The sequence below is a fragment of the Scyliorhinus torazame genome, chromosome 4, assembly GCF_047496885.1.
Source record: "Scyliorhinus torazame isolate Kashiwa2021f chromosome 4, sScyTor2.1, whole genome shotgun sequence".
In the NCBI taxonomy this organism is placed as follows: domain Eukaryota; kingdom Metazoa; phylum Chordata; class Chondrichthyes; order Carcharhiniformes; family Scyliorhinidae; genus Scyliorhinus; species Scyliorhinus torazame.
This window is the reverse complement of record NC_092710.1, coordinates 32,721,480-32,740,063: the sequence shown is the minus strand read 5'-3', so window position 1 is coordinate 32,740,063 and position 18,584 is coordinate 32,721,480. Positions and strand designations below refer to the sequence as shown.

The 18,584-nt window shown below is 42.5% G+C and overlaps 1 protein-coding gene across 3 annotated transcripts in view; it reads right to left on the bottom strand.

Moving 5' to 3' along the window:
• The window catches only part of LOC140410174 (NACHT, LRR and PYD domains-containing protein 12-like), a 121,129-nt gene that overhangs the window by 36,221 nt on the left and 66,324 nt on the right, over positions 1-18,584 (bottom strand). For all 3 annotated transcript variants that reach the window (XM_072498154.1, XM_072498152.1, XM_072498153.1), the window contains one exon: positions 5,437-7,147. In XM_072498154.1, coding sequence (XP_072354255.1) covers positions 5,437-7,147 — 1,711 coding nt within the window. The remainder of the gene's footprint in view (positions 1-5,436; positions 7,148-18,584) is intronic.

The window sequence follows — 18,584 nt, the reverse complement described above, 5'->3', positions numbered from 1 at the left end:
AGCTGTTACAAGGGGGCATAACTATAAGATTCAGGGTGGGAGATATCGGAGGGATGTCAGAGGTAGGTTCTTTACTCAGAGGGTTGTTAGGGTGTTGAATGGACTGCCTTATCTGATAGTGGAATCGGACACTTCAGGAAGTTTCAAGCGGTTATTGGATAGGCATATGGAGCACACTAGAATGACAGGGAGTGGGATAGCTTGATCTTGGTTTCGGGCAATGCTCGGTACAACATCGAGGGCAGAAGGGCCTGTTCTGTGCTGTAGTGTTCTATGTTCTATGTTGTAGATGCTTTGCAGAAGGTGCAGAGAGATTGACCAGGGTGCTACCTGGACTGGAGGGCATGTCGTATGAATAAAGGTTGAGGGAGAAAGGAATTTTCTCACTGGAGCGAAGAAGTAAGAGAGGTGAATTGATAGAGGTGAACAAGGTGATGAGAGGCATGGATAGAGTGGATAGCCAGAGACTTTTACCCAGGGCGGAAATGCCTGTCACGAGGGGACATAATTTTAAGGTGATTGGAGGAAGGTATAGGGGAGATGTCAGAAGTAGATCCTTTACACAGAGACTGGTTGGTGCCTGGAATGCACTCCCAGAGGAGGTGGTGGTGTCAGAGTCATAAGCGATATTTAAGTGACTCTTGGACAGGCACATGGTCAGCAGTAAATTGAAGGGATAGATGCTAGGTTGATCTTAGATTAGGATAAATGGTCGGCACAACATCGTTGACCGAAGGGCCTGTACTGTACTGTACTGTTCCATGGTCTATATTCTATATTCTATGATTAACCCACAACCTTTTAACGATCCACAATGCCTCCTCAATATAAAGGGAAACAAATAGCAAGGGACAAGCATAAATAATAATCATACAGTGCCTTCAGTGCAGAAAGAGGCTATTCGGCCCAGCAAGTCTGCACAGATCCTTCAAACGGGCACTCTATCCATCTCTACTCACCCAACCACCGTTACCAAACCCAGTAACCCCACAACATAGGCTGCAGATCCCTGGACAGTAACGGGCAATTTGGCTAATCTACCTTACCCGTACACCTTTGGACATGAGTTGAAACCGGAGCACCTGGAAGAAACCCACGTAGACAGGGGAAGAATGTGAAAACTCCACACAGACAGTGACCTAAGACCGGAATTGAACCCAGATGATGGCGCCGTGAGGCAGCAGTGCTAGCCACTGAGCGACAGTATCAACCCAGATTAATTGTTTATAAAAAAACAAGAGGAAGGTGGATATGGAACTAAGTAGTGATTCTGCAACCACATCTGTTCAGATAAAAGAGAAAGTTCAAATAATCAATAATGTGAAATCCTTTGATCCTGAAAGTAAAGGTAACAATTGCAATCTGGAAAGCACAAACTGGTTCAGTCCGTCTTACTTAATGGAGGCACGGGCTGTCATTGCGATAACTCTGATAGGAGGTCAACGGTATTTAAAAAAAAAGAATGGTGCAACCAACTCTGCAAAAATTGAACCCGAAGCATGATTTCTCACTGACTGAATTCATGTGAAGAAAAATAGACAAGGTTAAAGCTGGAGGGCTGAAGATTGCTTATTGATCAATCGTGAACAAAATATTTCGCTCAGCGTTTGTCAAGGTACTTGTCGTTGTGCTGCCAATTATCTTCTAAATTGGGATTAATTTTCATTCAGCACTCAGATATGACTCGTTGCATTACAGAAGAGAAATGAATTAAGAACAAACTCACTTAGGAAGTTAGTTCTGATTTGGACAGTCAAATTCCTGACAAGGGGAAGCAAGTGGTCTTTGATTTTGAAGATAAGGATGAAAACAAGGCGCGGATTGCAGTCATTAGCGGAATCTCTAAGTCCACTGTTGGGGAGGCACGGTGGCGCAGTGGTTAGCACTGCTACCTCACGGCGCTCGAGTCCCGGGTTTGATCCCAGCCCCGGGTCACTGTCCATGTGATGTTTACACATTCTCCCCGTATCTGCGTGGGTCTCACCGCCACAACATCCTGATGTGCAGGGTAGGTGGATTGGCCAAGCTAAATTGTCCCTTGATTGGAATAAAAGAACTGGAGTCTCTAATATATAATAAAAAAAGAACTCGTCGTGCACATCGATCAACAGAATAATAGCAGAGAAAAAACATAATGAAGACAAGGAAAAAGTATAGACAGAGTTATAGGGAATTGCAATAGACACTACGTTAACTAATCAAGGTGCAGACATAAGCAACTCTGTTAAAATAAAGCCACACCCGCCTCGACTATAAAAACGAAATACATAAATGTAGGGCATGTTGCAGAAAGAAGTGAAAACCCAGTGGTCCAGAGAACGACAAGTAGAGTTTGAGAGATTGAAGATCATGGCAGTTAGAAAACCACTGCTGGCCACCCCTGACTTTTCAAGGCCATTTAAAAGGGCTACAGATACCAGTGACCGTGGGTGTAGGGCTATTGCTACTACAAGGTGACGATGCAGGAACAGAAAACTAGTGGGGTAACTTTCGAAAGAAACTAAGTCTGCGCCAAATAATGCATTCCACCATTGAAAAGGAACCCTTAGCCTTGCTACAGCCCCTCAGCACTTTGAATTAAATATCCGATATGGAAATAAGCAAAACATACCTTATGCAGGCCCTAATCCATTTGTGGTTCTAGAGACAACCCGGAATGCAGGATCATTCCTTTGGATTTTATTATTACGACAGTTTAATGTTAAAATTGTATGCATTCCAGCAAAGGTTAATGTGATTACGGATGCATTCTCATGGGTTGAAGAGCTGAATTGTTACCAATGTAGAGACTGGGAAGGGAAATTACAAAATGGGGATGGATGGGTTGGCTATGTGGTGTGATTTATATCTTGCATAGCTCGTATTAAAACGTCCGGTATGTAAGGGTCCTTCCTGTTTATTCCAGCATTTCCCCTTTCATTTCTTTTGCCGTTGGCATTTTTATCCATGGGTGATTAATGGACAAGTATCTTTAACTCAAGCAGCAGAATTCAGAAATTACAGGAGAGAGCAGTCTGCTAGTTTCTGCTTCTTTGACCATTAGCTGCAGATGCGTCGGAACCAGAGATCAATGGGATGACCTCAGCTTGATTGACTGGCTGTTGGTCAATGGAGCTATCTAAAAGACTGTACTCTGGCCGGTAATAGGTGATGATTGTATCCTATAATCGGTTATGGGGATCTGGTGGAGGTGTTGACCTTGGGTAGGGTGCTCTTTCCAAGAGCCGGTGCAGTCTCGATGGGCCGAATGGCCTCCTTCTGCACTGTAAATTCTGTGTTAATCTATGTTAATAACAGTGGGTTGATTTACAGAGTCCCAAGGAGTTTCGGTTTGACTTCTGGCAGCCTTTATCCTGAGTCGCAGGAAACAAGATGAATGAACCTACAGTCAAATTTTACAGTCTGCCATCAAAGACAACCCGTTAGTATTCTATCTTCCTCCTCAAAAGCTGCGAAGTGCTGTATTTCCGAAACTACATAGACCCAAATGCATCTAGAATAAAAACTGAAATGAAAGCATCTCTTGAAGATGATTAAGGTCTGGAAGCAGCCATCTGAAAAAATGGCTATTTTTCCCCCTTTTACGAATATTTGTTTACCCCTTTCTTCCCCTGTGCGCGTGCCTGCCTTGTAGAGAGTGGGGTAAGTTAATGTGGGGAGATTCGAATTAGATAATAGCTAACCAGTTGTATTTACTCCGTATTTCGGTATAGTTCCTGCTACAAATAGAAAAAGTGTTTAAACTTACAAAAGCGGTGACGGTCGGTATTGAGCAGCCAGGGGACAAAGACGTCGGGCATTTCTATAAGTATTATTTATAATTCACTTGCGTTCTAACTCCGGGTTACGTAGGACGGTAATCTACTGTGCACTAGCCCAGAGTTTAGTAACACATGCTCCTGTCAATATATGTTGATTAACGGAGAATGAGGTGACGATGAAGCGGATTGCTCAGACCTGAACAGTGCCGATTTTCTTGCATGTTGTTTTGCTGCACTACCGGAGAACCAATGTTCTGCTGGCTGCAGCATCCTGGAAGGCTAACAGGTTTTCGAGGGACTGTAGGTGAGTTCGCCACCTGCTAGGTTTCCCTTGCAGCCACAGTATTCATATGGGAGATCCATTTCCTTTTTTTGTCAAATGTAGATAGTAGAATGTAGATAGACTGAATATTCAGCGATGACACTTCCACTGAATTGTTGGCGTTCGTATGCAGCCTGCTTACTTGAATGTTCCCATGCAAGATAGTTTTAACAGAGTCATGTTGGAACATTGGCGGCTGATTCCTTGGAATGTGACAAATAGAGTGAAGATATGAAAAAGTTCGAAAAATCATTACAGATTTCCATCAGGCAAATACAGGGAAAAATATTCCCCTGTCAGATTATAAAGGATCAAAGAAAGACAGGTTCCGGAGTTTGACCCAAGTATGCAGCGGGGATGTGAGAATGAAATGCTTCCGACAACAAGTGACTATGACCTGGAACTCAATGTCCCCGAGGTTAATAGTAGACAGTGACTGATCTCAGATCGACGTTGAATACGAATCTGAGGGCAATAAACAACAATGGAAATAGCTCAGAGCGGACAGAAGGAACCGAATCGATCGCTGTTTAAGTGTCTGTATGGAAATCATGGAAAAGGCCAACCTCTTCAGTTCTTCAATTAACTTATGCGCATAATTTGAGATGACTAAATCTCAATTTAATTGTGACGTTGTGATTCAAAATAATTAGGCCGTAATTGTGATTTACACGGATTGAATATATTTTTTTGAAATAGGATTGGATTTATACCTGAAAGCGAGAAAATGTTATTGCTGTGCCTAAACTCACATAAGTTTGGCAATTGATAACACTTTCAATGCGCTGACAAGTGAACGATTGTGGATTGTCCTGTTTCCATGCAGTAGGAGTCTGTGATCCATAAAATGCATGCTTTGCTAGTACAATGCAACGTAATTTGAGTAAAGCAAAGGGGAGTACATCTCCCTACTAAATCCAGACATGCATGAGGCGGAGCCAGATATAAGTTGCAAGATGTGATGTTGTCAACATTCAACTTCGTATATTTAACGACACAAAATTGTGTGTACAGATACTATCCGGAAATGCACTTGATGCTTGTCAAATTTTCTATTCAACAAGGATTGGCATGGGATAAAATATCCCACAAGTCAGATTAACATGTTAGTAAAACAGGCCATTTTACACTACTTTTTTTTTAATGTTCCGCTTGAGGGGCAATTTAGTGTGGCCAATCAACCTACCGTGCGCATCTTTGGGTTATGGGGATGAGACCGACGGAGACACCGGTAGAATTTGCAAACACTATATCGACACTGACCGGGAGCCGGGATCCAACCAGAATCCATGGCACCGTGACGCAGCAGTGATAATCACTGTGCCACCCTACTTTACACTTCTGATGAATTACCTGAGTATTTTTAGTTTATGTAGCACAAGTTCCAGTTCGTAGATGCCCTCCTTTTGAATACCACAAGAACTGAGATTGAGCTCTTCAATCTGATCAACGTCCATTAATTGTCTTGACAGGACCGCACAGTCATATAGTTGGAGCTGACATTCTGTGAATTTCATTATCTTCAACGGAGACAAAGTGTCCATTGTCAAATGTTTGTCTCCAAGTTCAAGAACATAATGCAATATTCTTAAGAGCATGTTTTGGCTTTGGCTACCTTCCAAGTTATGAGCGACGCCTTTGCATTTATCTTTGAGCCAACTTGATACCTGCACGTGTGTTTCAGGAAGCGATTCACTCAATTTATTCCCAGGCAGATCAACTGAATACCTTGCCAACAGGCTAACAAGAAAGCATGATATTACTTTAAATCTGTTGTCAGTGCACCAATTTTGGAGCAATTCTATCAGCCCTTTTTCTGGTGCATTTCGAAATTTAGCACGTGCTGCCGCAAAGTCCTGCATGACGGAGTGCGTGAATGCGTACACAAATGTGCAAGGTTCTTTACCTGGAATCGCTCTCATAAATACCGAGATTAAGCTGGAATATTCAAGGTTGTGATTTTTGAGCTGCCCTGATTTAAACAGAACAATATTGTTGCAAATTCCCTCGTAAGCTAAATCCCCCAATTTTAGCAAGTCGCTGTGTGAGTCCATTGTAGCACCTTCGCTTCTCTGTGAAAGGCTGGTGAAGTAAGCGGAGAACACCTGTGCGGAGGGTATGAATTGTAGTGCCGTAGCAACTTTCGGTATGTGTGTTTCTACTAACGAACAAAGGACTGAACAGAATAAAGGATTATAGCACATGGTGTACAACATTTCATTATGCTCAAAGTATTTCATTATACCTGCAGCACGCTGTTTATCATCAAAATATTGCAGAAAAAAATCTCCCATCTGCTTGGAGTTGAAACCCAGAATTTCGGCTGTTAGATGTACACGAGCCTGAGCTAACGTTTCCAGTTTCCAAGGTCGGCTTGTTACCAGCACTGAGCATCCTTTCAGCAATTGCCCCTTCATAAGGGAGCGTACAATGTCAGATATTTCACATGAGCACTCAGGGTGGTTGCAATTAATTTGCTGATCTGTATCTCTTTCTGTGTCAGTGAAGGAGATCGTTGGCTCAATTTGGTCGAAATCATCAAATATGAATAATATATTTTCTGGTTGTTTCCAAAGTTTTTCCAATTGGTTTTCGAAACTTGGGAAGGAATCAAGAATCAGAGAATTCAGGCATGTGCTTTCATGCATTTGATTCAACTGTCGTACTTTAAAAGGAAAAACATATTTAAATTGTTGGTAGATTTTCCCGATGGACCAGTCGTAGATTATTTTCTGTAGCATGGTACTTTTTCCAATTCCGACTTCCCCAATTACGGCAGTGGTGGTAGAATTTTGCCTTTCAGTGGAACTGTTGTTCAGTAACTCAGTGAGATTTATTTCTTTGAGGTTGTTCTCCAAGGAAAGCTTTTGTAATTCTTCACGTTCCCTGCCTCGGGCTCTCAGTTGATTTTCCACAAGGCTTCGCACACGCAAAGAAGACACTTTCGTAATATTTATATAGTTTTCACACGGCAATAATTTTCTCATTGTTTTCGGTCTTGCGGTTTTCACTATTATCATCTTGTTCTTCATGCGAAGTCTGTTCTGGTGCATTCGTCCTATCTCTGAAATAAACACGAATAACGTTACTGGTGTAGGCATGTCAATTCAGAACACACACATTAACGAAACCATTCCAAAGATTAAAGACATAAACTTTTCGAGCAACAAATTTCAATAAAATGTTTAACAAAGGAGACTTCAAAACGGAATCAGCAGAATCATAGAACTATAAAATCACTACAGCGCATAAAGACTCCATTCTGCCCATCGACTCTGTACTGACCCTCTAAAAGAGCACGCTACCTGGTTTAACTCCCCCGGAACCCCGAGACCCTGCAACCCCACCTATCCTTTTGTCACTAAGGGGCAATTTAGCCCCTAATCCACTTAACCTTCACTACCTTTGAGTGTGGGACGAAACCAGAGCTCCGTAGGAAACCAATGAAGACACGGGGAGAAGTGGAAACTTCAGACAGTTACCCAAGGTGAGAATTGAACTCGGAACCTGCCGCTGTGAGGCAGCAGTGCTAACCACTTTGCCGTCCCGACACGGTCTGGAACAAGATACAAACGTTAATATTGGCATTCAGTACCATGAGGAAGCAGGGTGCCAATTTAAACTATATTCCTTCAAAATCTATGGAACAACGTATTTGTGCGTGCATAATGCAGGCACATGCAGCCATCTGCATTGGAATAAGAGGTCACCATGTTGTCACATTATTGCAATACAATGGGATCTGAATACATTAAGGAGATTGGCAAACTTGCATTTTACCCTGAAGACTGTGTGGGATTATTACATATTAAAAACTCTCTGAAATGAATAATTTTTGCAATCGCTTTCAAATTAGTGTTGGCACATTCTGTAAGGGATGGAATTTCCCAACGTGTATTACTCCTAGAAAGGAAGCTATGGATGAACGTATAGACACACAACATCATGGTTGCCCAAGGATTATATATAAAAAAGAAAATGCTGAAAATAGTTAACAATGTTTTGCATGTTCTACGTGGAAAGAACAATTTCTGCTCTTTGACCTCTCATTACAACAGCTAAAGGTTTTAACTTAAATAGCTTTGAAGATGTGAAAAGAGGAAGGATAACTATAATCAAAAGTGGCGTCTGTGCGAGGAGTGTAGAAGATAACAAATAACAAGACGCGTCCATCTGAATGTCAAGGCTAGTGTATTGCATGAAGTTAGCAAACAGAATATATTGTGAAAGAAAGGTGACTGGCAGGATAGAAGCAATCTTAATACAAGACATTTTAGGCCGAAAAGAAAGAAAACGATAAGGTAGCAATAAATAAAATAGGGGCAGATATTATAGATTTAACATGGTGAACAGGGCATTGAATTCAAAAAAACTGTTGTTCGAAGTCGAAGCATGAATGACTTCTCGTTTCTTTACAGGGTGGCGCAGGAACACTTCAGAATATTCCACAAGCCAAAGTCTTAAAAGCTCAGAATGTGAGTAGTGGACAAAAATGAAACTGCCAGGCGATTAAACATTAGCATTGTTTTCCCGACAGAATGGTGATATATTACAATGCGGTCAGAAACCTGTATTTTCTTCTCTTTATCGCTGCGGAGACCACAAATCGAGCAATAAATTATTCTAAGTTAATAAAAAATAAGAGCAAGCCGTACTTTCGCGAGAATCGTGTGTTTTGGGACTCGTGGCATAAAGGAAGCTGATAACATGGCTGTAATTGCATCTGCGAGCATTGTACGGCAAGGTGCTAGGTAGTGGTACGTGAGCTGGATTGCGGCATCGTTCAACAATATAATAGTGATAGCACTGAAAATACTGAATGTATCACTGGCAGTTTTTTCCTTCCGCAACGTTGTGGGGAGCTGTGTTTTTAAACCCCGCTTGTGTAGGTACCCCTACACACAGTTAGGTATGGAGTTCAATGCCATGATTCAGTGAGAGAGAACGAAAAGCGATATGTTTCCAGGTCAGGGTGGAGAGTGGCTTGGAGGTCCGGGACGTTCCATTTGGCAATATTCCAATTAGACTGCCGCCATCCTTCTAGATGACAGTGGTCCGGGGTTTGGAAGGAGCTGAACCTTTATGATTTCCTGCAATGTAACTTGCTAATATTATACACTGCTACCACCTTTCGTCAGTGGTGCAGAGCGTACATTTTTTATGTACGGCGTAGCAGTCAAGACGGCTACTTTTTCCTGGATAATGTCACGTTGAATCAGTGCGCATGGGTCTGCACTCATCCAGGCAATTGGTCAGTATTGCATTAATCTCGTGACCTCTGCGTTTCAGATGCTGGACAGGTACTGGGCAGTAAAGAGGCAATTTACTCTCTGTAGAATGCCCAACCTCAGCCACTTCTTATAGACAAACAATGCCTAGTGCAGTTAGGTTTATTGTCAGTGTAATCATCCAATATGTCGACAGTGCACGAACCAATGATGGAAATGCCATTGGAAGTTAAGGGCTTGTTTTTATAAGTTCGCTTGTTGGAGACGGTTATTGGCCTGGCATGTGTGAGGCACGGGAGTTACTTTTCACTTGTCACATTAAATTCTGGATATTGTCTGGGTACTGCTACATTTTTGCATTTACCGTTCCTGTGCCTGAGGCGTTGCGAGTGTTGCTGAGTATTGTTCTGTTTTCGAAGAACAGCCCATTTCTGACCTTATGATGGAAGTTACGCCATTAATGAGCCAGCGGAAAATCGTTCTGCCCAGAACACGAGAGCTACAAACTCCTTAAGTGATGTTTGCGAATGGAGATGATTGACCTCCAACAACTGGAAATATCTTGTTTGCGTCAAATATGAGTCCAATCCGCGGGACCTTACCTCAATTCCCATTGACTGTAAGGTTTTCCAGGGCTCTTTAATGCCACTCTCGGTTAACCGTTGTGTTGATGTCAAGAATAGTGACTCTCAACTCACTTCTGGTACCTGAATATTTTGTGCATGTTTGAACCAAATGTGTTCTTCTCCGCAGACATTGCCTGACCAGCTTTGTACATGTCAGCCATTTCTGCTTTTATTATAATGAGACCAAAGGCTGCTGAATACGATCTATTCCAAATGCAAAATAAATGGTTCAGGCCTGAAAGAGGCAAATGTTCAATTAGCAGAGGACCTCGCAAGTGTGGGAAGAAACTGGAAATACATAGAAAAACAATACAACACGATAAGCAGAAATGAGGAAAGTGGAAGAGGCAAGTTATGAGGAGTGAACATCAGCACATTATCTTGTAGACTTTATATTGTGTTAAAAGTGTGTTTATGAAGGTGGCTTTGCATAACATTCGAGACCATTGAGGGGCGCTCGTCCAAGAGAAGATTCTGCTGAAAGGTATGTTAGTTGGTGGGGCTGTGGACAATGAATAGAGAGGAAAGGGGGAGGAAGTCTCAGAAATTTTGCTTTCTGCATCTACTAGTTAGATATTGATGGAGAAAAACGCGAGGGCATTGCCGTGGTTTACATGTTGTTCTTGCTGTTGGAACTTCACTTGAGATAACGAACATGTACTATCGTTCTTCGCCATGAAAACACCTACACCATATGGGTAGTGGGTCCTATTTATGTGGTATTAAAAGGTAGGCAATAAATGCTTTCTGGAAACGATTTCCACATGTCTTGAAAAAGCAAGAAACCGAGTCCTTCAATTTACAATGCGGGACAATATGGGCAGTGGAAAACAAATACATTGCGGCGTACATATCACGCCAAAGTAGTCGACATACATGAAGTACCACTCCAAAATAATCCAGGTAGAATGATGAAAATGAAGACGTGCATAATAACCGGCGGAGCATTCGGGATATTCTCAGTCAAATATGTAGATTTGGAAGTGATGAAAGAAGGCGAACATCAGGACTGAAGTTCTGAAAGAAGAGCTCAACATAGCGCCAAGATAGAATTTCACGGGACTTGATTTTAGACAGCTTCATCCTAGAGTGTCAAGCAATCCTGATCACAGGTGACACGTTTAAGGGACATCTATGCTAGTTATTAAGCTTGTGAAGTCCGCAGACCGGAATAATGCACCTCTCACACCACAAGAACGTTTGCCAAAGATCCGGGGCGGGGTCAGAAGCCAGTTGTTCACTCTCAAATTGTTAAATGACAGGAAGGAAGGTGAGGGAGTTGTCGTTCAGGGCTGCCCTTTGCCGATAACAAAGCGGCTACTCTTCCAGTGAACGCCATCCTTTTCAACTTGTCCACTCCAGCCCTTAAACGCCTGCACACGCCTACCACTGACTCGCCGAAACCCTCTAAGCCGCAGATTCCGGACTTATTTGCTCGGGTATTGCGTTTATTCCGATCCTCACTTCAGCTGCACTACTGCCACTATCAGGACTGATGGAGTACACGGTCAATAGGATTCGTGAGCATTTGCAGAGGTTGGCATCGATGCCTGCGGTGCATAATTCCCATTCGATGTTCATTGAATAATTGGCGAGAAGTCATTTGTGTTCCCTTGGGACAGCAGCCACCGCATCCCTTGGACGCAGCAAAAAGGCCAGACCTATCGCTAATTGGCGGAGTGGATGGAAATTGGCAGCAGTAAGAGCAACAGAGCCAACTGAGAAAAGTAAGGGCACAGAGGGGCATTTGCACATGGTATCCTTCACAACGTAATGACGATGAAAATATATTTGATGAAGAGCTGGATCAACCAAGGATGAAATGGTGATGTGAAGCTGGACAACTCTCAGACAACGAGTTGTCAGGAAGGGATAGTCAACCAAAGCAGATGATTTAGTTAGTTGGTCCGGGGGAGTTTTGGTTCCTAACGTTCAATCAAATTAATTGCGTAAAATTTTGTTTCAACTTAAATAAATACATACATACATACGTACATACATAAATAAATATATAAATAAATAACGAAAGAAATAAAGAAGGAAGGAAAGGAAGAAAGAAAGAAAGACAGAAAGAATGACAGAAAGGATCAAGATTATAGATTTGCACCGTGCAATCTCAATAGAAGGGTTAAGAGGGTTAAGGGTTAACAAAATACTAGCTTGCGTAAATAAGGCCCCGAGCTAACGTAATTTTTCTTTTCAACGAGTAACTAGCTTAATCAAGAAGGACATCACAGACGGAGAATTCTGACTGGCGATATCCTCCTCGTGTACAATGGGTAAAATGAGGGACACATCCAGCGCCCCAGGTAACCATGTGTGCAGAAGGTGTGTCCAAATTTAGCTTCTAGCTATAAGGGGTTCGGAGCTGGAGTTGCAGGTGGACTCTTTGTGGAACATCCGCGATACTGAGGAAGTCGTGGCAGCACATTTAGCAAGGGGGTCACATCGCAGGTGAGAATTGCACAGACAGAAATGGAATGGCTGGCCATTTGGGACAGTGAAATAATCAGAAAGGCAACGCAGAAGATCCCTTTTGTCACCTTTCTCTAATGTATATACCGCTTTTGATGCTGTTGAGGGAACGGCTTCTCGGGGAAAGCAACAGCAGCCAAATGCACAGCACCGTGGGTAGTTCTTCTGGGAAGATGGGTGGGCGAAAAACAAGTGATAGGGGTATAGTCATAGGGAATTCAATAGAAACGGCACAGACAGGCGCTGCTGTGGTCGCAAACATGAATGAAGGATGGTATGTTGCCTCCCTGGGGCCAGGGGCCAGGATCTTTCGGAGCGGCTACAGGAACGTCTGGGAATGTAAGGTTAACCGCTAGTGTCCCTGGCACACATTGGTCCCAACGACATAGGTAAACTAAAGGATGAGGACCTTTCAGCCTAGTACCTGAATTTAGGAGGTAAACTAAAATACAGGACATCAAATGAAGTAATCGAAGGATTACTCCCAGTTCAACGCTCCAAAGAGAGCAGGAATAGGAGGATATATCAGATGAGTGACTGGACAGGCAGGTGATTTAGCCACGAGGGATTCAAATTCGCGAGGCACTGGGACTGATTCTAGGGCATGTGGCACCTATACAAACCTGACGGTTTGCACTCAGGCAGAACTGGGACCAATATCCTAGCGGGGGCTTTTGCTTGTTATGTTGGGTCGTTTATAAACTAGTGCCGCACGGCAGTGCGGTGCAAGGAGTAGGATAAGGTAGGTCCAAGTCACATTATCAAAACGGAGAAGATGCAACGGTAGACCTGGAATTACATGAGAAGCGACGTTTTAAAAGTGTCCAGCAAGGAAAATGGTAGGTTTAAACTGCTTGTACTTCAATGCAAGGAGTATTACAACAAGGTAGAGGAGTTAAGAGCACAGGTGGACACGTAGCAACAGGATACCATGGATATAACGGAAACCTGGCTAAAGGAGGGGTAATATTCGCAGTTCAATATCTCTGGAGACAGAGTTGTCAGACAGGACAGAGGGGGAGATAACAAAGAAAGGGATGAAGCACTAATGGCTAAGGAATCAATTCCAGTTGTGAGAAGGAATGATATACGAAACGGGTCAACAAACAAGACTTTATAGTTTGAACTTAGAAATATAAAAGAGGCAGTCACAGTACTGTGAGTATACTATGAACCTCAAAATTGTGGCAGCACGGTGGCGCAGTGGTTAGCATTGCTGCCTCACGACTCCGAGGTTCGATCCCGGTTCTGGATCAATGTCCATGTGGAGTTTGCACATTCTCGCCCAGTTTGCGTGGGTTTCGCCCCCACAGCCCAAAGATAGGGTAGGTCGAATGGACACGCTAAATTGCCCCTTAATTGGAAATATATATAATTTGGTACCCTAAATTCATTTTTAAAACAATTGTGAAAGGGAGATAATAGCAAATGTGTCGGAAACCGTTTCCTGTAACAACAAAGGGACAATAATAGTGGGAGACTTTAACTATGCCAATGTCAACTGGGAATCAAACAATATAAGGGAAACTGAGGGAGAAAGATTCATGCAGCGTGCCAAGGAAAATGTCTTCACTTAATTCGTGACAAACCCAACGAGAGCAGATGCAATTCTAGACCTAGCCTTGGAGAACGAAGAAGGGCACCTGGGTTAAGTGACAATTGGGTGACCAGATCAGGTAGAGTGATCACAATATAGTTAGATTCAGTGTTACCATGGAAAAGGACAGAGATAATGCAGGAGTAAAAATCTTGACTGGGGAAGGCAAACTTTGGAGAATTGTGACAAGGTGGACCGATCAGCACAGCTCAAGGATAAATCTGTGGAAAACTATTGGGAATGACTAAAAGGTGAGATCCTAAAGGTGCATAGTAGACATATACCTTCCAAAACTAGGAGTGGTACTGACAAATCTAGAACACCCTGGTTGTCTCAGGAATACAAGGGAAGATCAAACAAAAAAAGAAAGTGTACGATAGACGTAACGAACTAAGGCCTGTAAATAGCCTAGACGAGTATAGAAAGTGCAGGAACGAAGTTAAAAAGGAAATAAGAAAGTCAAAGAGAGGGCATGTAAAAAGATTAGCAAGTAAAGTTACCAAAACCCCAACGATGTTTTGCCAATGCGTTAATGAAATGAAAATGAAAATCGCTTATTGTCACAAGTAGGCTTCAAGTGAAGTTACTGTGAAAAGCCCCTAGTCGCCACATTCCGGCGCCTATTCGGGGACGCAGGTATGGGAATTGAACTTGCGCTGCTGGTCTGCCTTAGTCTGCTTTAAAAGCCAACTATTTAGCCCTGTGCTACATCAGCCCCATATTAATGATAAAACATTAGTTAAGGATAACGTGGGAGCTATCAGCGATGGTGAGAGGAAGTTATGTGTTGATGCGGAGGCTTTGGGAAGAGTTTTAAATTAATATTTTGTCTCCGTGTTTACAAAGGAAATAGGTAATGCAGATACAGTAGGCCAGGAGGAAAATTGCGATATACTGACTCGGTTAATCGTAAAGTGCTCGAGGATTGAAATCCTTGAAAGTTGATAAATCGTCAGTGTCAGGTGGATTGTTTCGCAGGCTACAGAAGGAGGTCAGAAGGAGATAATATATGCTCAGGTGATGATTTCCCAACCGTCACTAGACACATGGGTGGTGCCGGAGGACAGGGGAAATGTAAATGTGGTTCAATTGTTGAAAAAGGGATAGTTGGAAATGCCGAACAACTGCAGGCCAGTTCCTCTTAAGTCAGTGGTGGGGAAATTAGTAGCATCAATGCTGAGACATAGGATGAACTTACATAGAAAGGCATGTACTCGTCTCGAACTGTCAACATGGATTTGTTAAAGAATGTATTCCCTCACAAATTTGATTTAAAAACTTTGAGAAAGTGACAAGAACGGTTCGTAGAAGGTAGTGCAGTGGATGTGGTGTACATGGATTTGAGCAAGGCGTTTGGCAACGTGCCATATGGCAGATTGCTTAATAATTTCAAAGTACATGGGATACAGGGAAATGTTGCAAACTGGATAGAAAGTTGGCCTCGTAACAAGTCGATGGCTGCCCTTGCAATTGGAACATTGTTTCAAGTGTGTTTCACAGGACTCGATGTTTGGTCACTTACTGTTTGTGTTCTATATTAATGATTTGGACGTCAACGTGGTGACCATTATTGGGAAATTTGCAAGTGACATAAAAGTTTGCCGAGCGGTGGACAGCGTAGATAGTAGCTATGATCTTTGGAACGATATTGATGGATTGGTGTAGTGTGCGGTAAAGTGGATGATGGCAGTTAAAACAGAGAAGTGTGAGATCATACATTAAGGGAGGTTGAACAGTAATATGGGAATAAAAGGCAATATATTAAGAGGAGTAGATGAATTGAGAGGTCTTGGCGTACAGGTAAACAGGTCCCCTAAAGCCATCAGTTCAAGTGGACAAGTTTGTTAAGAAAGCACATGGAACGTATTTTTCATTGCCAGAGGTATAGAATATAAAAGTAAGGATATGATGTTAGAATTGTGTAAAATGCTGTGAGGCCACACTGGAATATTGTGGGCAGTTCTGGTCACCAAATTACAGGAAGGACGTTGTTACTCTGGACAGAGTGCAGAGGAGATGTACAAGAATGTTGCCAGGCTGGATATTGTGGCTACGAGGAGAGATTGGATAGGTTCGAGTTATTTACCTTGCAACAAAGAAAGCTGAGGGGTGACTTAATTGCGGTGTACAAAATTATGAGGGGAAGAGATAAGGTGGACAGGATAAAATTGTTTCTCTTGGTGGAGAATTATAGAACCAGGGCACCTGGATTCAAGATACGTGGCAGAAGGTATAGAGGGGACATGAGAAAAATAACTTGTTTACGCTGAGGGTAGTGGGAGTCTGGAAATCGCTGCCTGGGTTGGTGGTGTTGCAAGAGACCCTAAAACTCTTTCAAAAGGGACATGCATCTGCACGTTAAGTGCTCTAAGCTACAAGGTTCTGGACTAGGTGCAGGAATGTGTGATTAGAAATGCAGCTGGGTGTCCTGGCGCTGGCACAGACAATATGGACCGAATGTCCTCCTTCTGTGCTGTAACTTTGCTATGATTCTGTGATTTTAGGATTACTGCACAAAGCGGCTGCGAATTCGCAATGTGGCGTTTCATTCCTCATTTTGCAATGCCAACCTGAAGTGACAATGTTGGTTCATTTACAGAGACACGTAATGCAGCCGTATAGGAGGGGTGAGATGTTTCTGGTTTGCTCCTTCTGCAGCAAATATTTCTGCCTTTATATCTTCAGCTGAGGTTACTTGAGACGGACCGAAACGTACCGAGGTTCGTCCACGTTTCCGAGCAGGACCAATTTCTATAGTTTTTTGTCAGAGTTCCTTCACATATCACACTGAAACCTGATACATGGAGAGGAGAAGGTGAGAGTGTGCCATCAGCCTCCCAAATGCTGAGGAAATATGAGGCAGATTTTCAGTAGGCATTTCTGCTAGACCATGAAACCATATGACGTAGAACCAAAAGAAGGTAATTCGGCCGATTGAGACTGCTCGGCCATTCAATGAGATCATGGCTGATCTGATCTAAGCTCCACTTTCTCTCCTTATTCCCATAGCCCATGATTTATTGACTGAATAAATATCTTTCTGTCTCAGCGTTGTATCGTTAACGATCCAGCCTCTACACCTCTCTGCGGTAACGAATTTCACACATTCACTTCTCTCTGAGGGAAAAGAATCCCACCAAATCTCTGTCCGAAATGGGCAGCTCTTTCCGATTTGATTATGACCGCTGGTCCTCGAAATTCGAAAGAGAGGAAACAACCTCTCGGCATTTATAATGTGAAGCCCATCTCAGCATCCTACATGCCTCTCTCCAATCACCTCTCATTCTTCTAAAGATCAATATCGCTAGGCCCAATGACTCAATCTCTCCTCATAAGTAAATCCCTCCATACTCGAGATCAACCGAGTGGACCTTCGGTGGACTGCCTTTCACAGAAAACGTAAATTTTCATTTTGTTTTAAAATTAACACATGAAGAAAGCTTGTTAGAGAAAAAAAAAGCTGATCAATGTGCAATTACATTTTCGGCTTTTCAAACAGGTATGAAGCTCAATAGAAACTACGCCGTAATAACAGAATCAGTAGCACAAGGACAGGTATTGTCTTCTTTAGCCTTACTCAATATCCACAATGGTACATGTTACATACGATGTATGGGTTTTCTCAGTGTGATTGAAGGGCAATTGGTAGATTAGGGGAAGGATTGGTGTAGTATCAACGGCAGAAGGAACTAAATAAGAACGCAATGCAGAAGGAAGATTAGACGTTTGGGCATCAAATGGAATGAAATAAATTGTTCAGCAAGAATGCAAATGATCGAATAGACATTGGCAAAAATTAACAGCTGTTGAACATCTAGTTATATGAGAGGTGGAGGAAGGACGGCCTCGACGTTATGCCATAGTGCTAACGCAATGGGTCAGGAAACAGTTTATGCTCCAGAAATGACTTGCACCTGAAGACGGTGGGGGACAAAAATCATCCCGGGAAAGCCAACTCCTTTTTTAGTTCGTAATTATTGAAAATTGATAATAGGTGGCGAACGGGGATGGCAAGGGAGTTAACACAGTTTTTTTTACATCAGAAAGCAGGTATTTATTTGGATGGGGGCGGGGGGGGGGGGATTATTTAATGTCTTTTTCCAATTAACATGCAGAAGTAAAGATTGTTTCTTCCAATCGTTGGAGGACGGGATCCTGCTGTCCTGCATTCACGAATACAATTTTGTTCATGATGCCTTGCTTTGGGTCCTTAAGGTTTTATTTTATCCAACTGGGCAGAGATCCTCCTATTTTATGAGTATCATTTTCCAACAAACTCTGTTGTAGGGCTTGCTAAACATTTTCGTAAAATGGATATGGTGAAACTCCACTAATTACCTTTTCATGTTACTTCCTGAAACATCAATTAAATTACCCACTCATGTCTGCCTTCACAAAATTCTCTCTCGTGATACACTCTAACCCTCCAAGTTGTGGTTTATTCTGTCCAACTGAATCATTATACAAAATGTGTCTGTTCTTGCTCGGAATAATTTTACACATTGCTTAAATCTGTGTTCCTCCCAAATGCTCGAACATCACACCATGATCTAGGAAATCTAAAAACTGCTGTAT